This window comes from Gadus macrocephalus, chromosome 19, assembly GCF_031168955.1.
Source record: "Gadus macrocephalus chromosome 19, ASM3116895v1".
In the NCBI taxonomy this organism is placed as follows: Eukaryota; Metazoa; Chordata; class Actinopteri; order Gadiformes; family Gadidae; genus Gadus; species Gadus macrocephalus.
Window position 1 is genome coordinate 579460 of NC_082400.1, and position 25541 is coordinate 605000.

Sequence of the window (25541 nt, forward strand, 5' to 3'; positions counted from 1 at the left end):
CGCCAGATCGTCATAGATCGATCGAGGCGGGGGCCGGTCGCTGTGGACCGGGTAGAACTTGCGCAGGAATCTTCGGTTCCGATTTGAGATCCTGCCCGACCCGTCAATCTTGATCACGTACTGATCGTGCTGGCGCACCTCAACGACACTGCCCGTCCTGTCCCACTTGTTAGGGTGAGGTCCCGCCTGGTTCTGTACGCGGACAAAGTCCCCCACCTCGAGAGGAGGGAGGCGTTTGGTGTGCTCCGCCCAAGCGTCAGCTGTGCGGATGTGGCGTTTGCGGAGGGCCTCCTCCCTTGCCGTCAGCGTCTCACGCCATGTTACGTGCGGCCTGTACCTCCCGGGTGGAATCGGGATGAAGTCGCGGATGGGCCGGCCGAAGACACACATCGCCGGGGATAGCTTTGTGTCAGGGTCCGGCGTATTACGGTACTGGAGTACCGCCCTCTGCACAGCGTCGGTGTCGAGTTCGCCTTTCGGGCCTGTATTGTCAGTGATGAGCCGCTTCATCGTCTTCACCCCGATCTCTGCGCGGCAGTTGCTGTGGGGGAAGGCCACTGATGAGAGGCGGTGGTGTACGCCCCATCTGTGAAGGAAAGACCTGGTCTCGGCGGAGGTGAACTCTGGCCCCCCGTCCGATGCAAGCTCCTCCGGAGTCCCGTACGTGGCAAAGGCACGGCGTAGGTGGCATATGAGGTTTGCGGCGCCACCCGTCGACCTCGAGACGATTGGCCAATTCGAGTAGCGGTCAACTATCACAAGATAGTGCACACCCCTGTGCATGAAAAAGTCTGAACACACAGCCTGGAAGGGGTAAATGGCCATGACAGGCGGGGTCGGCGGCGCCGCGGGCTGAGAAGGCGCCATCCGGTGGCAGTGTTCACAGTTATTCCGAGTGGCGCAGATGTCAGCTGACATGCCTGGCCAGAACACAGACGACTCCGCGCGGGCGGTCATCATGGAGACGCCTTGGTGGGCAGCGTGCAGGGCGCTCAGCACTTCGCCACGGAGTGAGGGTGGTATGACTACCCTATCCTTGTACAGGACCACCCCATCAGCTGATGTGATATCCTCGCGGTACTGGTGGAAGCCACGAATCGCCGCCGGCATCCCAGCCCTTGACTCGGGGAAGCTGTCTGCCGCCATCTCCTCCAACGTGCGCATATCATCGCTGCTGCTCATGGCCTCCCTGACACGGTCCCATGTCACGGACTGCAGCGATTCAAGCCCCGCAGCGCACCAGGCCAGGTCGCCCTCCTCAACATCATCGGCCACCGGCCCTGCCCACCGTATGAGAGACAGCACATCAGCGTGTGCGCTGGGTGAGAGGTGGGTCACCATGGCGGTATTGTCGTCTGGAAGATCCATGGGCGACGGGCACGGTGTGCCGACCGGCCTGCGCGACATGGCATCTGCAGCCCTGTTCTTCATCCCGGGGACATGAATGATGCGGAAACGATAGCGCAGGGTCTTCTCCTTGAGGTTCCTGAGACGGGGGTTGGGTATGTCGTCGAGTGCTCTGTCGCCAAGGAGTTTGAGTAACGGCTCGTGGTCGACTGCCACAATCAGGTCCCTGCAGCCCAACACGAAGTAGCGCGCTTTGTCCAAGGCGTCAGCGACCGCAAGCGCCTCGCCCTCTACAGGCGCGTATCTGGACTCGGCCGCGTGTGTGAACCTGCTGCCAACCAGGGTCACCTTCCATCCATCAGCGCAGCAGAAGGGCCTGACCGGCGTGCACTGACAGTGCTTCTGGAACAGCCAGAAGCCGACGCCCTCCTTTGACCAGTCAGTTGCGAGGCATGTTGGCTTGGACTTGTCAAAGATGCGGACGCCACGCTCGATCTCCTGGACGATCTCCTCCTTTGATTCGCGGAAAACGTTCTCTAATTCCGGAGACCACTCGAAGCGTACCCCATGCAGTAGGAGTTTCCGGAACGGTTGCATGCGTTCGGCCATACTGAAGGCGTAGGCCACCTGGTTGACCAGTCCGAACCAGGACCTGACATCGGTGACGTTGCGCGGTCGTGGGAAGTCTCGGATAGCCTCCAGGTAACGGCTGCATGGCCGTACGTCAGACATGGTGATTGTGAAGCCCGCGAAGTCCACCGAGGGTGCGGCGAAGACAAATTTTTCCGGGTTGAGGATGATTCCGTTCCTGCCACAAACGTCCAGCCATTGTGCCGCCTGGAAGTAACTCTCCTCAACTGTATCAGCCCACAGGAGTGTGTCGTCCACACACTTGGTCTTGTTGCCGATGTCCGCAACCACCTCATCATAGCGCCGTGAGTAACCGTCTCCCGACGCTATGTACCCCTGTGGCGCCGAAAGGTACCGGTAGCGCCCCCATGGCGTGATGAACGTCGTCTTGTGGCGGTCATCTTCATGCAGTGGGACGCTGTGGTAGCCATTCCAGGCGTCGAATACAGTCTTGCATTTCCCACTGGGCACCTGTCTCGCCTGGTGGAAGGGAGATTGCGTGTGGTGGGTCTCACGGAGCGCATGCTTGTTCAGTGCTTGGAAATCGACGGTACGTCGTGGCTTGCCGTTCTTCTTTGCGCAGATCACCATGCGATGACACCACGTCACTGGCGTGCCAATGGGCACTTCTTCCAGCACGCCAAGACGAACGTCCTGGTCAAGGCCCGCCTTCACCTCACCTTGCCAGTGTATGGCGACTGGGATGGGGGTGTGGCAGGCGACCGGCGTTGCATTCTCATTGAGCATGAGACGAAGAGGTGGACCAGACATTCTCGGCAAGGGCTGGTGGGGACATGTATTGAATGTGCTCTGAGCGTATAGTCCAAGTAAGTGTTTCCGTAGAGCTCCCCTGTTAGCCTCCGTGGCCGGCATGGGGAGCGTGGTTGGCTTGGTCGGAGGTTCCGCACGCCGCGGGCAGTCACATGGGTCTGAGGTCGCAAGGTTGACCTCCCCGAGTGTTGGGAACCTGTCTGAGATCATGCCCAGGTCCACACAGGCTGTACGAGACAGGAATATACGGTCTGAGGTGTCAGTCACGTACGCGATCTGGCGCGTCTCCAATCTCCGGGCGTCGCTACTGTTACCGGCGAACCTGACGACGGCGGCCCCGAGGATCCGTATGCCCTCATTATTCGCGGCCTTCATGGTCATGGATACAGGAATGAGGTCGTCTGTGTTCAGGCCCATCTGTTGGGCGACCTTGACGCCGATCAGGCAGCTCTGGCACCCCGTGTCAGCCATGGCAGGCAGGGTCACAGTGCGGGTGCGTTTCCGGAGGTCGAGGCCCAGTGCTTTGTAATCCTCGTTTTCAATGCTGAGTGTGAGGTGGATGTATGGCTGTGAGTTGGACGGGCGCTTCATCCACTTGTCACACATGTCATCATACAGGTGGTGAGCGAGGGGAAGTGTGCGTACCATGTCGGCGGTGCTGGTGAGTGTGCACAGCTCGCCGAAGGCGGTCGCCTGCTGTTCGTCGCACACCCCATCAGTCTCCTCCGGTGCGGGCCTAGATGACCGGCCACCCAGGCAGGCCTTGTCGAGGTGGTTTTGACGGTTGCATTTCCGGCACGTCTTGCCGTACGCGGGGCACTCGGCGTGCCTGGCACGCCACTGAGGCGTCTTGCCGTGGCCTGCCTCGCCGCAGTAGATGCACGTCCCCTCGGCCTTGACCTTGGATTGCTCCGCTCTGGCGCCCCCTCTGGCGCGGACGTCCTGCTGCTTCCCCCGTCGATATGAGCTGCTGACAGTGTCCGTGCTCTGAGGGTTAAGCAGGCGTGACGCTGAGCGCTTTCCTGACTCTTTGGCTTCGATGTACTCTATTATGTCCTTTAGTGGCATATCCTGATTCTTTTCGCCAAGCAGATCGAGCTGTATTTCTTGGTCTGCTATGCCGCGGGCGATCACATCGCGCAATATTTCCTCTGTGAAGTCGTTGACTTGGTCACACCCCTCCTTAGTGCATGTCATTTCGTATTTACACGTGCCTGCCTGCCCCTTTAAGCGAGCATGAAATGATCGGATGGGCTCTTCGTGTCCCTGTCGCATGTTAGATAGGGCCACTCGAGCAACCATTGTGTTTTCTGTACGGACAGAGAGTGCCCTTATGGCAGAGAGAACGTCCTTTTCATCACTGTCCACTAGGCTTTTGCCTGCAGCACGGGTGAGGTCTTTTCTCAGATCCTCCTCACAGCACTCCAGCAGTTGTGTGACAACATCTGATCCAATTAGTTTAGTGCCCCTCTTGTACTCACCCCAGCGGGTTAGGAAGTATGACCAGGTCTCGGCTGTCCCAGCCAATGCTATGGACGGGCGCCTGAGTTTCTCCACTTTGGCGTTTGCGCGCGGTTCCCTGGGGGCTGCAGTGTGTGTGGTCGCGTGTATGTTCAGCATGGCCACCACCACCGCTACTTCCGCATGTGTAGCCACATAGTCACACTCCTCGATAGGGCAAGGCACATCCATCCTTGGTTCCACAGTTTTATAATTTTTTTTTTTTTTTTTTTTTTTTTTATGCGCTCATATATTCAGGTTCCCGGGCGACGTCACTTGTAAATACACTCGCGGCCCGCTCGTTCGTTTGATCGCATTTTTTCGCGACGTCGGAGGTGTCTGCTTGGCTTCATCCAGGTGTTTGGTTATAAATAAGAACAACTTTCCATTTGTTCACTTTCTTTAATGAAAGATAGCAGTGAAATGACAATAACCAAACATGTCATGAGCAGCTAAAGGTGCTGGTATGTTTTATCTAAATAGTCATTAACTTCCGGTTCCGTTATGTGTAACAACATAGAGGTCCGTAGTGCAATATTCCCTAGTTAGGTATTATGATCATGAAATAAAATAAGATAAAGTAGATCTGAACGATGAATTAAGTAGTTTTTTCCAATGCCTAGCGGAGCTTCGGGAAACATGACCTCTCTCTCTGCTGCTTCTTCAATATATATCGGTAGAGAGAGAGAGAGGTAGAGAGAGAGAGAGAGGTAGAGAGAGAGAGACGTAGAGAGAGAGAGGTAGAGAGAGAGAGAGGTAGAGAGAGAGGTAGAGAGAGAGAGAGAGGTAGAGAGAGAGAGACGTAGAGAGAGAGAGAGGTAGAGAGAGAGGTAGAGAGAGAGACGTAGAGAGAGAGAGGTAGAGGGAGAGAGAGAGATATTGTGAGTTTGTGGGAATAACAGATGATGGAGAGAGATAGAGGGTGTGAGAAACATAGATAGACTCAGGGAGATAGATAGAGTGAGAAACATAGATGGAATCAGAGAGATAGATAGAGTGGGGGAGAGAGATGATTACAGCTGATGGATAGAGTGAGAAGGAAAGACAAAATCAGCAATACAGACAGACTCAGAGAGCGACAGACGTTCTGGCAGATGGGTTGGGCTAGGGGTGAGAGAGGTTGAGGTTCTGTATCATGTGGTAAATAGAGAGAACAACTCTATTTCAAGAAGATCAGAAAAAATCCTGCATATCGCTTTCAATTAAACATCAAAGACCTAACTATCTCTCCTCACCGCCCTCTCCTCTCCTTTCCCCTCTCCTCTCCTCTCTTCCTCTCTCCTCTCGAGACATCTGCCAGACAGACTAGAAGCTTAGTTAAAAAATGAGCAGCAGGATGAAGAGGTCATGTGTGGGTCGTGTGTGTGAGTGGTTGGGAGTGTGTAACTTTATATAAATAACACCTCTGGGGCTGTTTTCAGTATTTCACTGGTGTGACACAGTTCATGATTTCATGCTAATGCCTTCTGTGCATATCTCTCCCACTCACTTTAAAGCTTGCTCTACTTCTCTTTCTCTCTCTCCAAACTCAAAGTTCCTACTGTAGTAAAACTATATTGAAACTTTTTTCTGTTATTCTCCTCACTTCACACTGGCCTGTGCAGACTCCCTACCTACCTATTCTAGCCTAATCAATCAATCCTTCAATCTATCAATCATCTTTATTATCTATCCATTCATCAACATATCTGGCTGTGGCTGTAGCTGTGACATACTCACATCCTGATTGGACATCTCCCAGTAGGGCCTCTCGCCGTATGACATCACCTCCCACATGACGATGCCGTAGCTCCACACGTCACTGGCCGACGTGAACTTTCTGTAGGCGATGGCTTCCGGAGCCGTCCAGCGAATAGGAATCTTCCCACCCTGTGACATCACAAGTTCAAGTTCAAAAGCTTTCTTTGTCAAACATGTTGCCATATTAGAAATCGTCTTTGATTGAAGGCAATCTGTTCTCTAATTGTGTATACATGTGCTGCAAGTAGATTCCACATCAACGTTCCAACAGCAGAAACTGAAGGCGCTTCTATGGGACCACCATTGTAATTTTAGTAAGCCATTTCAAACCATTTCACCATCTGACCGTCAACACCAGAGGCAGGGTTCCACCCCCACGACTGGCGAATAGAACAGCCTAACAGGGGCTACAGACCGCTGGATAGGCACATCTATCTATCATACATCTGGGTGGTGGATGGAATAGAACTGAAGCATGTCTGCACTATAACTTGTAATAGATTATATAAAATGTCCTCCTGTATTTGATTCCCACCAACAGTAAGAAAGGTGTTATTGCTGCTGTTACTGAAACACACACACACACACACACACAAACCCACGCACACACATAAATAACCACCAACCCCACCCAGAGTCGTACCCGGGTGGTGTACTCGGCCTCGGGGTCATCCTCCAGGACTCTGGAAAGGCCGAAGTCGGACACCTTGCAGACCAGGTTGCTGTTCACCAGGATGTTCCGAGCTGCCAGGTCTCTGTGCACATAGCCCATCTCCGACAGGTACCTGTCATACACAGCAGCAGGGTGACTCATCTTCATTTCAAATGCATTGTGTGTATGTGCATGCGTGTGTGTACCTGCACTTGCGTGTGTATGTATATGAGAGAGAGAGAGAGAGAGAGAGAGAGAGAGAGAGAGAGAGAGCGAGAGAGAGAGAGAGAGAGAGAGAGAGTGTGGGAGTGTGTGTGCTTCTGTGTACCTCATGCCTGATGCGATGCCTCGCAGCATGCCGACCAACTGTATGACCGTGAACTGTCCGTCGTTCTTCTGCAACGAAGAAGAAAATGACATCAGCCTCAGGGCTTCCCAGTCGATGCTTACCTCACGCTTCAACATACACCTCTGTTCTGACACCAGTATTATTATTATTATAATCTTTTATGATTAACATCAAGTACAGTGAGACAATTGGTTAACTTTGTCCTTCCCTCGGACATAACTGGATTGGCTATTTGACGATTGGATAAGAGATGAAGGGTTGATTGTTACTAAGCCCCAGACAGAACCCAGACAGACCCCCACCTCCTTCACAGTTATGAAGGACCACACTGGAGCGTCCAGCTGAGGCAGAAGCGATTAGCTGCCTCCCGTTGCCATGGTGAGTGTGTTTGCTTTGGTGTGACTGTATGGAGCGAATGTTCATACATTTTCAGCTCTAACCACCGGCAGGCCATTACTACGACCTGTAGCGAACCCTGTCACATGAGGGCTGATCTTACCAGCTTCATATCTAATCCCTTTGAATAATGGGATTCATCTGTCTCATCCCCAACTGGTCCGGTGCTGCTGCCGCTAGGCTCAGAAACCGACATATTAGACCTTACACACTCAGGAATGTACAGTATACCTTACCTTAAGGTCATTCACAAAGCCCTGTTTGTCTAACTCCTAACTGCTCCTTAATGACCTGTCTTTGTGCTATCTAACCCCTACATGCTCCTTAAAGACCCGCCTTCTGTACTGTCTAACCCCTAACCGCACCTTAATGCTCTGTCTCTATGCTGTCTAACACCTACCTGCTCCTTAATGACCCGTCTCTGTACCATCTAACTCCTACCAGTCAAATGTCGTCCAGTAATCAGTGTGAACGCTGCAGCTGTCATGGGCTGTTATCCTCTGGGCCAATAACAGGTCGTTAAAGAATGTCCTCTAAAAGTGGGACAGATTACATTCTAACATTATGGGAAGGATCCCAACAAAGAAATACAACTTGTTTCTTCATCTTGGATTAATCAGGTCAGTTTGTTATTGAGAAGTCGGTGGGAGAAGTCTGGCTTTGAGGTTTTGTGAGAGATTATTTGTTGCAGGAAGAGAACAGTGGAAAGGTGAGTGAGGAGGGGAACTTTCTTTTGTGTTGGACTACAGAAAGCATCACCTTGTGTTGTCTAAAACAGTTTGGTGAAAGAGATGAGATGAGATGTAATGACAATAGTGAAAAGTCCAATTGAGACATCTCCTTCAAAGAGACTTGGTTGGACACAATAACAAAGCCGGATCAAGCGAAAGATAAAGAACAAAATTGTATTTCTCTTTAGGATCCCTTCCATAATGTTCCAATATAAACATTCTCCATATTCTGAAAAACAATAATTTATATTCAATATTAATCCTGTTATATTCTTCTTCTTATAATCCGGTTCATCTCCTGTTCCTCTTGGTTCCTCTTTGTTCCTCTCCTGTTCCTTTCCTGTCCTCTCCTGTTCCTCTATGGTTCCTCTTTGTTCCTCTCCTGTTCCTTTCCTGTTCCTCTCCTGCTCCTCTATGGTTCCTCTACTGTTCCTCCATGGTTCCTCGCCAGCTCCTCTATGGTTCCTCTACTGTTTCCAAATTCTTCCTATATGGTTCCTCTACTGTTCCTCTATGGTTCCTCTACTGTTCCTCTATGGTTCCTCTCCTGTTCCGCTATGGTTCCTCTCCTGTTCCTCTATGGTTCCTCTCCTTTCCTCTATGGTTCCTCTCCTTTTCCTCTATGGTTCCTCTCCTGTTCCTCTATGGTTCCTCTCCTTTTCCTCTATGGTTCCTCTATGGTTCCTCTCCTGTTCCTTTCCTGTTCCTCTCCTGCTCCTCTATGGTTCCTCTCCTGTTCCTTTCCTGTTCCTCTCCTGCTCCTCTATGGTTCCTCTCCTGTTCCTTTCCTGTTCCTCTCTTGCTCCTCTATGGTTCCTCTACTGTTCCTCCATGGTTCCTCGCCAGCTCCTCTATGGTCCCTCTACTGTTTCCAAATTCTTCCTATATGGTTCCTCTACTGTTCCTCTATGGTTCCTCTACTGTTCCTCTATGGTTCCTCTCCTGTTCCGCTATGGTTCCTCTCCTGTTCCTCTATGGTTCCTCTCCTTTTCCTCTATGGTTCTTCTCCTGTTCCTCTATGGTTCCTCTCCTGTTCCTCTATGGTTCCTCTCCTGTTCCTTTCCTGTTCCTCTCCTGCTCCTCTATGGTTCCTCTACTGTTCCTCCATGGTTCCTCTCCTGCTCCTCTATGGTCCCTCTACTGGTCCTCTATGGTTCCTCTCCTATTCCTCTATGGTTCCTCTCCTGTTCCTATTTAGTTCCTCTACTGTTCCTCTATGGTTCCTCTCCTATTCCTCTATGGTTCCTCTCTTGTTCCTCTATGGTTCCTCTACTGTTCCTCTATGGTTCCTCTCCTGTTCCTATATAGTTCCTCTCTTGTTCCTCTATGGTTCCTCTATGGTTCCTCTCCTGTTCCTCTATGGTTCCTCTCCTATTCCTCTATGGTTCCTCTCCTGTTCCTCTATGGTTCCTCTCCTGCTTCTCTATGGTTCCTCTCCTGTTCCTATATAGTTCCTCTCTGGTTCCTCTATGGTTCCTCTCCTCTTCCTCTCTGGTTCCTCTATGGTTCCTCTCCTGTTTCTCTATGGTTCCTCTCTTGTTCCTCTATGGTTCCTCTCCTGCTTCTCTATGGTTCCTCTATGGTTCCTCCCCTCCTACCTTGAGGAAGGAGTCCAGAGAGCCGTTCTCCATGTACTCTGTTATGATCATCACTGGCTTGCCTGGAAAAAAATATAACAACAACTACTGAGCCAAGAACCATGATGAATGAAGCAAGTCAGGATTGAAGTCAACTCAATTCATTCTGTGTATAAAATTAATCAAAGGGGTTCCAATGAACAATATGATGGTTCCTGGAAAAACAAAAGGAACAAAAGAGCCAAATTGAGAAAAGTAATCAGAAGCTGAAAGGAAGCTTCAACATTGGTTAAGGAATACAGTTCATACAGTGAACAAACATCATTCTTAGATTGATCCTTCCAGCACCATGGGGCTCAGCGGCCGCTCTCGGCTCCATCCTGTTTCTAAAGCTGGGCGACCATCCTGCGTGACTCACTCTTGGTGATCACACCCTCCAGGTGTATGATGTTGGGGTGGTCGAACTGGCCCATGATGGACGCCTCCCACAGGAAGTCCCGCCTCTGCTGCTCGCTGTAGCCTGCCTTCAGCGTCTTGATGGCCACCTGGAACTCCCGTTTCCCTGGCAACCGTAGGGGCCCGCTGCACACCTCTCCGAACTCACCTGGACAGAGAGATTAACTGGTTTGTTTAAACGGGTACAAATGATTTGGTTAAACTGGAATGTTTTTGAAGTTGAACAGTTTATGTTTTTAACAACCTGGTCTCACAGGAATCCGTGAAATGACCACGGATGCTCAACTCGAAATCCGTGGGATCATCAGGGAAACACGCCGATTGCCGTGATTTGCGCAGGGAATTCGCTCCAATGCAATTTAATGACACTGAAATTCCGTGGCACACACACAGATCCCCGTTTCAACAAGCTAGTCGACCACGGGTGCTTAACTCAAAATCCGTGGTGGTCTCACTGAAACACTTAAATTGTCCGTGATGTGTCCACGGAAGTTGCTCCAATGCAAGTAAATGACACTGATATTCCGTGGCACACACACAGATTCCCGTTTCAATCTGTGTGTGTGGCAAAGTTGACCACGGCGGGGGCTTAACTCAAAATCCGTGGTGGTCTGACGGAATCACTTAAATTATCCGTGATGTGGCCATGGAATTTGCTCCAATGCAAGTTAACGACACTGTGTTATTCCGTGGCACACACACAGATTCCCGTTTCAATCTGTGTGTGTGCCACAGCCCAAAGTTGACCACGGCGGGGGCTTAACTCAAAATCCGTGGTGGTCTGACGGAATCACTTAAATTGTCCGTGATGTGGCCGAGGAATTCGCTCCAATGCAAGTTAATGACACTGATTATCCGAGGCACACACACTGATCCCCGTTTCACCGAGCGAGTCGACCTGGTCGACTCGTTGTGCTCATGCGCACAACCGTTAATCTATTGAATCGTGTCCCAGAGCACGGTTGCACCTTTTTCGTCTTCCACACAACGGAATGTCAAACCATTCATTTTGTGTGTGTGTGTGTGTGTGTGTGTGTGTGTGTGTGTGTGTGTGTGTGAGAGTGAGAGTGAGAGTGAGAGAGTGAGAGTGAGAGAGAGAGAGAGAGAGAGAGAGACCGACCTACGCTTCACGCCAAAGCGTGAAGCGTTGGTCCACCTCGCAAGACGTGTTCAGTGTCACGCTTTGCCTGACTAAAGCGTGAGGAGTAGACGCTTTCTTCCGCTCATCTAAATGAATGGAGGAATAGCACCAACAGGGGGCGAGACCTTCTCCCAGCATTTGGGGAAATGTTCCGTAGCCTATATTTTATTATCTGAATGGGAAATGCAATATCTTAGGACAGATATGCCATTAAATGCGTTTCTAATTACATTTCTAGCGATGAATATACTTTTTACTTGCACTTCAGTCAGTGATTGTGTCTGATCTTTAGTTTTATAGTTATTAGGACGATTTCATTGGCTCGCTTGCATGTTTCAACGACGTCAGGTTGCTAAGGACGCTGCTTTCGCTAAACAGCTCACGTGTTTTCTGCGGTTGTGTTATTGAACCGTTACTTTATGTAACTTTTAATGATATCATATTGTTAGAAACACATATCTGAGAGCCAACCCAGTCGCTAAAAGCATACGTTGACAGTGTACGTTTCCTGTGAACACTGGATTACGTCGCATTTCAACATAAAATAGCGCGTCATACCTACAGTATGTATTGTATAATCTTTATGAAAACTCAGTCAGAACTATTAAACACCAGAGGATGGGCGGGGTTGGGCCGTGGACACACACACACACACACACACACACACACACACACACACACACACACACACACACACACACACACAGACACACACACACACACACACACACACACGCACACACACGCACACACACACACACACACACACACACACACACACACACACACACACACACACACACACACACACACACACAATGCATTTCGCTGCCAGAACAACAAAAAAAAGAAAAGAAAATATTATTACTGTCCAAACATTGGCCAAAATGGAATATCTTTTGTTTGGGCTGCTTCTAGGACATTTTGGGTGGATTTTGAACGGTATGTAGGCAGGACGTTTTTTGCAGGACCTGGCAACCCTGCGCTGTTGCCCGAGGTGATGAAATGCTCCGAAACCGATCTGGATCCATGGCAAAAGACTTGTATGGTATATTTAAGAGGCAGCTTGGATGTTTTTATTTTCTGCAGTTTAGAATTCTTCTATAACCTATTTTTGAAAGCAAAACACCAAGCTCATTGATTTAACGAGGCAGGGTTATTTGAAACAATTTATTAAATAAATATTTGTGAGGTCATTCCTTCTCCTGAGTTTGCTTCCTATTTATGTACACCCCTACTGTCCACAAGCATCCCCCCCTCCCCATATGGATTTGGAGAATTGTTGCCACGTCCCAGTGGTGGAGGTATCATATATATGAAAGAGGGCATTCAATTATACTACAATGATCAATTAGGAGGCCGAAGCCCTAAAGGAAGTGATGCAATAGGTGACTGAGTCGAGAACATTTCAGTAAGCTGTACCTTGGGGTCTCTTATATATCAAAGGGGGTCTCAAAGGACGCAAACGCTTCAACCTGTGGCTCCAGCCATACAGGAAATTACTCAGCAAGTGCTCCATCTCGTTGCACCTCACCCAGCGGCTTCCAAGACCTACACCCTAGCCATCCAACATGCATATCTGAGAATCAGGCCTCTCTTTAATAGTGACAAAAAGTTATGAGAGAAATAAACATTAACTTTTTGCTATCTCATAATCGGCGTGGTGCCGGCTCCTTTTGACCTTTTGACCCCAGACTCCAAAAACGTGGCCACAGGCCAGCAGTGTCTACACACCTTAAGCCACAAATGTACACCTCCATCCCACAAAAAGTCTTATGTAAATTTACTGTACTGTTGGAGGTCACGCCCCTTTTCCGGCCTTTTCGAGATAGCAATCTAGGGATGCTAAAGTGTTTACACACATTTCCCAGGGCCCCGAGAACGACATATTAAGTCTTTATTTGCATGGGTTTACATTTCGTTACATGGAAAAATCGGAGAAAAACTCCCATTCAGAATGCATTGGTTTACATTTCGTTCTTTGGAGCACGGTTATTTGTATTTATTTATTTATTTTCAGTTTTTGAGGAGGTGCTTCAAAGATGCACATTTTTCTGCAATAATCCAAAATCCAATGGAAAAACCTGTTGGCTTTTTGTCAAGGGAACCCAGGGCGACGCTCACATATGATGGCCAACATACGTCATCCCTCCACCACTCGATACTTTAAAAACACATGTTCAAGTTGAATGATAATGTATGAATTTATTCTTTATTCTGCCATAGTATTTATTGAAAGGGTGGTTGGGGGGTGGGGTGGGCATACAAGTCTTTTGGCCATGGATCCAGATCGGTTTCAGAGCATTTCTGCACCACGTGCAACAGTGCAGGGTTGCCAGGTCCTGCAAAAAACGTCCTGCCCACATACCGTTCAAAATCCACCCAAAATGTCCTAGAAGCAGCCCAAATAAAAGATATTCCATTTTGGCCAATGTTTGGTAAGTAATAATATTTGAGGGAACTTTTTCTTCTATTGTTTTTGTTGTTTTAGCAGCGAAATTAATTGTGTGTGTGTGTGTGTGTGTGTGTGTGTGTGTGTGTGTGTGTGTGTGTGTGTGTGTGTGTGTGTGTGTGTGTGTGTGTGTGTGTGTGTGTGTGTGTGTGTGTGTGTGTCCACGGCCCAACCCTGCCCATCCTCTGGTGTTTAATAGTTCTGACTGAGTTTTCATAAAGATTATACAATACATACTGTAGGTATAACACGCTATTTTATGTTGAAATGCGACGTAATCCAGTGTTCACAGGAAACGTACACTGTCAACGTATGCTTTTGGCGACTGGGTTGGCTCTCAGATATATGTGTTTCTAACAAGATGATATCAATGAAAGTTACATAAAGTAACGTTTCAAAAACACAACCGCAGAAAAAACGTGAGCTGTTTAGCGAAAGCACCGTCCCTAGCAACCTGACGTCATTGAAACATGCAAGCGAGCCAATAAAATCGTCCTAATAACTATAAAACTAAAGATCAGACACAATCACTGACTGAAGATTATGCAAGTAAAAAGTATATTTCACGCTAGAAATGTCATTAGAAAATTTTTTAATGGTGAATCGGTCTTAAAATATTGCATTTCCCATTCAGATAAAGATTAATAAAGATCATACAAATTCACTAGCTGAAGATGAAAGGAAAATGTATATTTCTCGCTAGAAAAGTCATTAGAAACACATTTTAACAATTTAATTGATTCCGTCAGACCACCACGGATTTTGAGTTAAGCCCCCACCGTGGTCAACTGTGGCACACACACAGATTGAAACGGGAATCTGTGTGTGTGCCACCGAATATCAGTGTCATTTACTTGCATTGGAGCAACTTCCGTGGACACATCACAGACAATTTAAGTGTTTCAGTGAGTCCACCACGGACTTTGAGTTAAGCGCCCGTGGTAGACTCGCTCGTTGAAATGGGGATCTGTGTGTGTGCCACGGAATATCAGTGTCATTAAATTGCATTGGAGCAAATTCCGTGGACACATCACGGACAATTTAGGTGTTTCAGTGAGACCACCACGGATTTTGAGTTAAGCGCCCGTGGTCGACTCGCTCGTTGAAACGGGGATCTGTGTGTGTGCCACGGAATATCAGTGTCATTAACTTGCATTGGAGCGAATTCCGTTCGCAAATCACGGAAATCGGCGTGTTTCCGTGATGATCCCACGGATTTCGAGTTAAGCGTCCGTGGTCATTTCACAGATCCCTGTGAGACCAGGTTGGTTTTTAAACTGTTTATGTAGTTATTTTCTGACTACAGGAACGCCTTAAGGCTCCTCTCCTCAGGCACAGCCCTGAGTCCGACGCCTTCCCCGGGGATATCTATAGGCCTCGGACCTCGCTGGGTTGGTGAACTGACCCACCTCTTGGTCTCTGTGGAGTTAGAATCCGTTCCCCAGGAGTTCAAGGAGGCCTCTATAATCCATCTCTATGAGAAGAAAGCCCTGTGCCAGTGCAGATGTGTAATAGTGGCAAGAATCCTTTTGAACGTCTAAAAGCTCAGCTTGTTCGGTAACTCCTGTATTTACTGCCTTGCAGCTACAGGATAATTGCCAAGAACAGAATGCTAATGCATGGCATTAGTCTAAACTAAAGTATTCGAAACAGTCAGCCTTGAAGCCCAATGTACGGTAAGTCAAGGTCAAGTAAGGGTGTCCAGACAAGTTCCACAGCATGATGCGCAAACTCCAAAAGCATGCAGGCCAGAGTCAGCGGCCAGCAAGAACTCTCTGAACCGCTCACAATCTCGAAGTGGGTGAGCAAGGCCGTGTCCCTGTGCTCTACAGCATGGTGTTCTCTGACCTGCTGCAAGACTCATGCACTGGGATGAGCTTCAACTACAGTTTGGATGGTTCAATCTGTGGAGGCCAAAAACAAACTGGAAGAAGGTGCTGTTAGATAACTTTGGTTGCTGATGACCATGCTCTTGTTGCTAGGTCAAATGAATAACAACAGGCCAGTATAGAACACTTCTCTGCACTTCTCAATTCCTGCACCAGCCTGCTCCTGGGAAACTCTACACTGTGCCCTTCCTCTTTGTGAATGAGCATAAAAGCTTTCAGCCATTGACAAGTTTGACAAGTCTCATGCTGTGCACATAGCTGATGAAGATAACATCCGGATTGCCAAGGCCCGGCAGCGTTTGATCGTCTGTGTGACACAGTGTGGGAAAGGACTGCCAGGAAAGGGCTGTAGCCCAGAGCTCTGCCTCCTCCCTGACCTGCGCATTGAGCCAAACAGAGTTTCAGGCTCATCAACATCAAACTAAAGATGTGCCATTGTCATCCTCCATTAGGATGGAGAAACAACAGGAATAGATAACGGGTCGGTTCCAAACTGGTTGATATGGTTGGCCTTACCGGCTCCAATGATCCTCTCGATAGATATGGACGATACGTCGATCTCCTGGGCAAACTCGTGGACCGCCTGGTTGGGGTCCTCATAGGTCAGCGGGTCGATGTAGGTACGCAACCCCGGGAACTTGACTGCAGACAGCATTCAGGGTAAACTTTACTCAAATAACACTTTTCACACACAACAACACACAGAACGGTTTGACAAAATCTCTGCAATAACACAATGAAAGATATACTGACACTAAAAATAATGATAATAACACACAACACTTGCAACACACACGACTCTGGTCGAAATCCCTGCTCTAACACATTGAAAGATATACTGACCCAAAAAATAATGATATTAACTGATACTAACCAGTTTATAATAGTGAAGAACGAAAAATGATTTTAATTAATTAATTTAATTAATTAACGCAAGTAGAAGAAAAGAGAACAAACACACACATAAACCACTACCACACACGTACACGCATGCACGCACGCACGCACGCACGCACGCACGCACGCACGCACGCACGCACGCACGCACGCACGCACGCACGCACGCACACAAGCATACACACACACACACAGAATGGGTTAATTTACTGAGGCCGTTGTGAAAATGCATCTTCTCTTCTTCTGGGTCCTGCTTGGCTTTGCTGTAGCCACACCTCCTGTATGGATGACAGCACCCAGCAAATGACTCCATATACAATTGATGTTGTGTAGTTATGCAGAAGTAATAGCTCTGCTTGTGATACCCCCTAACATCTTCTCTTTGTTTTCACCATGTGGTATCTGTGTGCGTGTTTGAAACTATCGGCGAAGCAAAATAAATATCTAATCATCTCAAGTGTGAAATAGAAGCTATTTATGCATGCAGAGGGAGAGAGCATGAGAGAGAGAGCGAGAGGGAGTGCGAAAGAGAGCGACCAGAGTGTGGGACAGCGAGAGAGAGAGGGAGAGACAGTGAGAGGGAGGGAGCGCGAGAGGGAGAGAGAGGGAGAGAGAGAGAGAGAGCGAGAGCGAGAGAGAGACACTGAGAGAACGAGAGAGCACAAGAGAAAGAGTGGATGAACCCGTTTTACTCTGTCAATATTTAGACAGCATCAAGGGGGATAGCTACTGATAACACAGTTTAAATATGAAGCTATCGATTTTAAACCTGATCCTATTGAGAACAGACACACACACACTGGTCTGGTCGGCAGAGCAGGGTATGTTTATATAGTGTGTTCCACCTCAGGAACGTCCCCCAGGAACTAATTCCGTGGGTCATTATTGGACCCATTATCGGACCCCCAAAAAAGTCCCTGCTCTTAGGTTGGTACAGGAATCTAGGGGCTGAACATCTCTGATCAGTTGAGTAAATCCAGCCCTTCAAAGGTCTGCAGCTGTAAACCAACTGCTGACACTAAACCACACACAGTGCTCTGATTGCATCCGTAGTAATGAACACAAAGTTTCGCTGTGAATATTTCTGTTCGCTTTGGTCGCTCAAGTCGCTCATGGCTAATTTGCATACGTGCACAGGACTGGTTGGCTCCGCAAGGCAAATAATGGAACATATCTATCTATCTATCAACGCGCGTCTATTTTTAATGTGATGTATTGTGTGTATGTCCAGTCAGACTTGTTCTGTGTGGTCTTGTAGGCTACTGTCCTGTGTGGGTCGAACCACCTAAATGGATTCCCGACGATTTGTGTAGTTTGGTATTAATAAAGACTTGACTAGGCTATCTATCTATCTAGACCAGGGGTGCCAAACCTTTTTCGACCCAAGATCTACTTTTCAAGTAGCCAACCTCCCGAGATCTACCAGTCAAACCTACCTTCAAGCGGGGGGGGGGGGGGGGGGGGGGTGGTGGTGGTTTGTATCGTGGAGGGGGGGGGGGGGGGGTGGTGGTTGTGGTGGTGGTTTGTATCGTGGACCTATGGACTTCAGTGGGGGTTTCATTCCGTCTGCACACGGCGTCTTATCAACAATAATCAATATTATCTTCCTCCCACTCAGGGTGAAAATGGTAGGTCTTAACTCGTTTCCCCTCAGCCATGCCAACTTTTAGGACTGCGTAACTACTGTTGACGGCTTTCAACTACTGTTGACAGCGCATGCGCTACCGCGCGTATATGTCCCGCGCAAGTATTTTTATTTTTTTTTCTTCTTCACCCCTCGAGGTCGACTTGGGATCTATCGGCGGTCTACTGGTAGACCGCGATCGACTGGTTGGGCACCCCTGATCTAGACTATTTAATTAAGAATTATTCACCTCAGGCTCCGTGAATAGTGGGGAATAGAGGGATAAAAGACAAGAGATATATTGTCATTTATCCCTCGTCTTGTCGATTAGTTTGTTTATGTGACGATTTCAAAAACTTTTTGGGTTTTGTTTAAAGCATGCTACACGCGATCGGTTGGTTAGATTGGTGGCATGGAAAGCAAATGAAAATGATTCCCGCTTAAATACGAACGTTCTAGATGTATAAATACTCCCGCTTATCATCACTCGGTATCCAAACTACTATGGCGTTTCGATCTCTGAACTGAAAAAGGGTTGGGTCGTACAACACCGGGTGCCCAGTTACAGCCGCGATTAATACTTCAGCCGACATTTTGTTCAGTGAGTGAATAAAGGTAGGTAGGAACCAAAGTGCCTGCCGGTGTTCCCTGGGATCCACGCAAGCGAAGAGTGTCTACATTCCGATTGGCTGTCAGTGTTTGGCCGCTGAAGCGAGTCATAGTCATTTGCATAAAGTTAAAAAGTTGTTAACTTTTTTTTGACGCTCTGGTCGCTCAACTTTGGCCGCTGGTAGCGTTGGTCGCTTTGGTCGCTTTGGTCGCTCTTGCCCATAGAAAGTGAATGACTTCCGGCGATTTGGTCGCTCAATTCGCTTCTGGTGTGGACGTACAGTAACGCAAAGGACCTTTAGCCAGACCCTCATAGGTCTGCACAACGCGGCGGAAATAGAGACAACACGGGGGGCCGAAGTCCTTAAAAAGTAGAGGGAGCAAAGGTTCTTGGTGGAATCACGACTTTGTCTATATGCGTATGCAGGGTGCGAACTACGGGGGAGCCAGGGGGGTCTCAGCCACCCGTAATGAGACATGAGCTCCCCTGAAAACATGATTTGTGAAATGTTCGGGGGGTCTCTAAAATATTGGCAAAATGCTGTTTTTTCCCATGCATTTCCTTTTTGTTTTTGTACTGCATAATCATGGATCACGGGTAAAATGTGGCTATTTTTAATGTATGATTTGCGCATGAGGGTGATTCGTAAACTTTATAAAGTTACCGGCCTGCATGCAATTTTTGTCCTCACCATTGAAGCGTGGGGGCACTATGTCTTAAACGTCACTTAAAATCAGACATCGGAGAGCCGCTGGACCCGCGCAATTTCGTGTCACATGTTTTGCATTCCTGTCTAAATAAATACAGGGAAACCTACTCGCAAATTTCGGATTTACAAAGAAATCGAAGACGAATGACTCTGAAGAGCAGCAAGAGGCGAGTTCTTCGGCAGATGTTAGCTTGGGGACAACCGACACCACCACCGCTACAGTTGCGGGGACTGCTGCCGGTGAAAGCCCGCCAACAGCCGACAGCTCAGAGCCCGCTGATGACGGTGACTCCATACATTGCCTGGCCCACCACTAGTGACATGTCTCTCCGCTGAAGTTTCAATTAGAGGCCCTGTAGCTCACGGAGTATGTCTTTCATGCAAGCTGGATCCATTTATATATGTTAATATTTCTATGAAAAATACAGCATTTTTTCTCAATAGCGCCCAGGTCATGTGACCTTATGACTCCAAATCAGTGGTGGATCACATGACTAAACAGGCTGATTAAGACACACCTCTTTCTATTAGCTTTGAATGGTCCTTATAATAATAAATAACAAATAAGTCAATATAAATAACGCAACCAGTCAGAATTGCCTTTTAATACTAATTTTAATTTGAAAACCGGAAGCTTGTCTTCTCTGTGCAGTTACAGTAAAGGTCGCAATATGGGCGGACGTAAAATGTAGCGGCTGGCTCAACCGCATGTGTGTGGAGGGTTGGATGTGATATGTGCTTATATGTGCTGACATAAGGCAAGTAGGCATACAGGCTTGTAATAATGGATGTGTTTTGAGTAAGTCCTCGCTCTGAGGCACGCGCAAGCCCCCCCCCCCCCCAATATAAGTGAGCCTCCCCGAAAGCAGCGGTATAGTTTGCACACTGTGCGTATGTGTGTGTGCGTGTGCGTGTGTGTGTGTGAGTCCTACCGTCCACTCAGCAGGAAGCCCGCCACCAGGGCCAGCAGGACGAGGGCTAGGGTGACGGCTACGGCCACGACTGACGCCTGGGCCCGCTCACTGGACGCCGCCACTGGCCAATCACAAGGGTCGATGTTAAATGACAACCAATCAAATCGTAGAAGGATCAGCATGTTAACAACGATATATGTTAATATATGGGGATGGTTGTGTCTGTGTATATGTGTGTGTGTGTGCATTGTTATGTGTTTGTGTGTGTGTGTATGCGTGTGTGTGTGCGTGTGTTTGTGCGTGTGTTTGTGTGCGTGTTTGTGTGCGTGTGCGGCCGTTGCCAATTAAGGAGATTCAGAGCAACTGAGGAACAGGTGGAGAAGCAGGGCTTAAATAGCCCGCTTCTCCACTCATTCTTGGTCTCCCAGCCCTGGAGCTCCTGCACGGAGAGACCGGTCCTCGTGGGTGACGGGATTCCACCCACGAAGGAGGGGACCGTTGATACCTCCCAGGTTTACGTTATTTGTGTTTTGAGAGACTTTGTTATGTTCTGGATTAAACATGCCTTTTTTGGCTTTTCCCCTCAAAGTTGTGTCCTGTTTGGGAGGAGGTGGTTCGCTCACCGTGCCGGGTTGCCACAGTGTATACTCACAGGAAGGGCTGGTCTGGAACTCAAAGCGCCGGCTGAAGGCTCCGTAGCCAGCGGACGTCCTGGCCCGGACCTGACAGACAGAAACAACAGGTTACAGTCCAACGCAGAGATGAACAGGGAATCATGAAGGATCCCGGCTATAAGAGGACGACCAGGTAAGATGAGCTCCAGGCCCGGTGAAACCTGCATACCCCAGCTTTAACATGAAGCCCGCGTCGGGACAGATGCTTCATATAAAGCTACGGGCTCACCAAATCCCAACCACACCCCCGCCTGACCCCTGACCTGGAAGATGTAGGCGGAGGACGGCTTCAGACCCTCCACCACCATCTCCGTCAGCTGGGACTTGATGATGGTGTAGCTTGACTCCTGCTCCTGAGGGGGCAGAGAAGACAGAGAAGCGGGGGAGGGGGGATCTGTGTTACTTCTTAATGTAATACTTCACAGTTTAACATATATCACATGATGATAGATTCATGTTATCAGGATAGACCAGGGCAGGGCCACGATAGACTAGGGGACTACCAAATGAATGGTTGTGGGTTCAATGCTCTAGTCTCATCTGTAGGCATCCTTGTAGGCATCCAGCCCTAATCCTGTGACCACGCAAGAGCATGCAGGACTGTGTGTGTATGTGCCTGAGTGCAGGACTTTGTATGTATGTGCCTGTGTGGTAGCCTGGCCATTGCCAGACCAAGCCCAATAGTAGATTACACGTTGGTCTGGGGAGGCAACGGGCGTAGTTCAAATTACTCTGTACGCAATTGTTTGCCTGCCGTCGCTTCCCCGTCGTCATTGTGTTAAACCAGCCAATAGCAAACCAGGTGGAAAAGCGAGCTTGGTGATTGGCTTCCATAGAAGCAGATCGGAAGTAGGAAGAAATGTATTGCTCCTCTACAGACCCACCTGAAGGGCAAATTCAAATTGCCGGCAGAAAAGTCTACCTGTGTGCAGTTATAGGTGTGTGTGTGTGTGTGTGTGTGTGTGTGTGTGTGTGTGTGTGTGTGTGTGTGTGTGTGTGTGTGTCTGTGTGTGTGTGTGTGTGTGTGTGTGTGTGTGTGTGTGTGTGTGTGTGTGTGTGTGTGTGTGTGTGTCTGTGTGTGTGTGCAGTACTGTGTGTGTATGCCTGTGTGTGTGTGTGTGTGTGTGTGTGTGTGTGTGTGTGTGTGTGTGTGTGTGTGTGTGTGTGTGTGCAGTACTGTGTGTGTGTGTGTGTGTGGGTGGGTGTGTGTGTGTGCAGTACCGTGTGTGTATGCCTGTGTGTGTGTCTGTGTGTACAGTACTGTGTGTGTGTGTGTGTGTGTGTGTGTGTGTGTGTGTGTGTGTGTGTGTGTGTGTGTGTGTGTGTGTGTGTGCAGTACTGTGTGTTTATGCCTTGTGTTGGAGTGTGTATAGCAGGGATCAGTTTCTCCACAGTAACCACACCATATTTAAAACAGGTCTAAGTGGCCTCCATTAGACTACATCTCCATTTGCCGACCGCATTGACCAGCCTGTTCCTGGACTCTCCGGTCTACCTCTCTCCATATCCTGTCCCCCTACACCTACCCCCACCTCCTCCCAATACCTACTCTCCTTTACCCCTGTCAACCCCCTGTCTTCCTCCTCCCCTCGGTCTCTCCTCCACCTCCCCTCTCCATCCCCTCGTCCTCTTCCTCTCCTCTCACCTTCTCCTCCAACTCCCTCCATCTCATCTCTCCCTCCACCTCCTATCTACCTTGCCACCACCTCTCTCCTCCCCCTCCCAAATCCTCTCTACTCCCACTCCTCTTTATCCCTCCACTACTCCGACCTCTCTCCTCTCAGACCTTCCAAGAGCAGTGAGACAGAGAGAGAGAGCGAGAGAGAGAGGGAGAGGGAGAGGGAGAGACAAAAGAGAAAGAGAAAGAGAGAGGGAGCGACAGAGAGGATCACTAAGTGGAGTGTTGGGTTTCTGAGTCCATCAGAGTCCGGCTCCTGAGAACAGGATAGCCTCCACCGGTCCACCCGCAGGCTTCTAACTTGGGCCGGAAAGTGCAGTAGTACGAATACGGATGAGTAAGCGATACAGAGCATAGCCGCATCAAATGAAGCTTCAGAGACTTAGCTCTTCTTCTTCTCTGATGTGCTCTGGATTGGTTTCCACGCTGTAGTGATGTTTTTGTGATAAATAAACCTGCACACGCTACTACAGTAAAGATACCACATCATTGGATAGTAGTACTCCTGGTGTGCCAAAGTACCTTTTCAAAGTACTTAGTACTAGATATTCATTACTGCAGTGTAGTGGTGTGACACATTACCATTTCAAAGTACCTGGTACTAGGTATTCAGTACTGCAGTATAGTTGGCTGATGCAGTACCTTTTTCAAAGTACTGTATACTAGGTGATACTTCAGTAATGTGGTGTGACGCTGTACCTTTTCAAAGTACTGTGTACTAGGTTGTACTGCAGTAAGGTGGGGGGATGCAGTACCTTTTCAAAGTACTGTGTACTAGATTGTACTGCAGTAAGGTGGGGGGATGCAGTACCTTTTCAAAGTACTTGGTCTCATACTCCAAGATGATGCCGTTGGGCCGGTCGGGCTCAGCCCAGGACACCGTGATGCTGCTCCTCCCGGAGGCCCCCCTCCTCACCAAGCTGACCGGGGAAGGGGCTGCTCACACACACACACACACACACACACACACACACACACACACACACACACACACACACACACACACACACACACACACACACACACACACACACACACACACACACACACACACACACACACACACGTTAGTAAATCCTTAGAAAATAAAACAGTAAAACGATAAGGACCTCCTTAAGTCATATCTCCATGAAGCAGTAAAACCTCCAATAATAACAAGATGATGCAATTCACAGCAACACTATCTCCAGATCTACTCCCTATTTACAATAACACACACTTTTCACTCAACCGTTTCCAAGTTTTTCTTTCATTGCTTTGCAAAAGTAACATCCAACAGTTCATGTTAGAGAGTAGTTGACATAGGACCATGGAAGACAACTTGTAGAGTTCAATAAAATGTTTCTTGTTTTATTTTATTTATTAATAAATGATAGGTAAGGAACAAAGTCAATCGAGCCATAAAATCAGTTTACACGACAGCTTTTGTAATAAGTCAACCATATAATCGAGCATATCACCCTGATATCACCTCAGTCTGTCGGTCTTCTACCAATCACCTAACCCCCGGTGCAGGGAAGCATATTTAATAATGTGTTTTTATTCATGAATATATTCATCACATATATTCACAGCTGGAGCCTGTCATCGAGGAGACACACCTAGACGACACCACCCCACCAAAAGCCTTCATACTGCTGGGAAGAACGTGGTGTTACAGCCCTGTTCATCACTGTTACACCAGAGCCCTGTAACACCACAGCATGGTAACACCTGTACCACCACAGCCCTGGAACACCTGTAACACCACAGCCCTGCAACACCTGTAACACCACAGCACTGTAACACCTGCACCACCACAGCCCTGCAACACCTGTAACACCACAGCACTGTAACACCTGTAACACCACAGCACTGTAACACCTGTAACACCACAGCCCTGTATCAACACCCTGTAACATCACAGCCCTGTAACACCACAGCCCTGTAACACCACAGCCCTGTAACACCACAGCCCTGTAACATAACATCCCTGTAACAACACCCTGTAACATCACTGTAACACCACATACCTATAATACCACAGCCCTGTAATATCACACAGGCCTAACAGCTCCTGGCTTCAGTATACCTCGATGGGCTCTTTGCGTTTAGTTAAAGGGACCCTTCACCCATTTGCATTAAGCTTCACATTTTTGAATGGTTTTCCCTAATTTTCCTGTGAGTTGGGATTGATCCGTATCTACCTCTAACACTTCCTGCTTTAAATGACACAAAATTATGATTTTTGCGTCATTTAAAGCAGGAAGTGTAAGAGCGGGAGGGGGGCTCTAAAAAACTACAAGCACTAGTTCCTACATTTCAAACCCGCCTATAGGGGGTGGGACCCACTGACGCTACAGACCAATAACAGATCAGTGCCAGTGGATGGGACTTAGTGGTCTATGGTATAAACGGTATAGAGAGTACACCGGTGTGAATTTGCGCTACGGTATGGATTTTGACGTTACCGGTGTGACCGGTAGATAACACGAGCGCTAAAGATGCAATGAGTACCAGAGACGCAGTCGTTAATTATATAGACATCTATACTATAATATATAATATCACTTTGTGTGCCTCCGGATGATATTATGAATAAACGACTGCGTCGGGTTCTCCGACATCTCTGGTCCTTCCCCATCAATCTGAAGTCGCGGTTCAATCTGGACTACTGAGTCAAAGCCAAAGTTTCTTCCCCCAATTCCTTCTCAAACATGGCCGAAAATAAATACAAGGGTCTTATTTTGCAAATCCGCACATGCAAATTATTAATCCGCTATAAATTGATACCGACGCCCGACCCGCACCTGAAGGGAAATTAG

The 25541-nt window shown here is 48.4% G+C and overlaps 1 protein-coding gene across 1 annotated transcript in view; it reads right to left on the reverse strand.

The window, feature by feature from the left end:
- The window catches only part of LOC132447843 (ephrin type-A receptor 5), a 111016-nt gene that overhangs the window by 11640 nt on the left and 73835 nt on the right, over positions 1-25541 (reverse strand). Inside the window, exons 6-16 of the mRNA XM_060038835.1 lie at positions 23549-23673; positions 21323-21412; positions 21038-21107; positions 20404-20506; positions 16739-16806; positions 16148-16273; positions 10112-10297; positions 9715-9776; positions 6969-7036; positions 6632-6773; positions 5968-6117 (exon numbers count right to left, since the gene is read on the reverse strand). Of these exons, the coding sequence (XP_059894818.1) occupies positions 5968-6117; positions 6632-6773; positions 6969-7036; positions 9715-9776; positions 10112-10297; positions 16148-16273; positions 16739-16806; positions 20404-20506; positions 21038-21107; positions 21323-21412; positions 23549-23673 (1190 nt within the window). The remainder of the gene's footprint in view (positions 1-5967; positions 6118-6631; positions 6774-6968; positions 7037-9714; positions 9777-10111; positions 10298-16147; positions 16274-16738; positions 16807-20403; positions 20507-21037; positions 21108-21322; positions 21413-23548; positions 23674-25541) is intronic.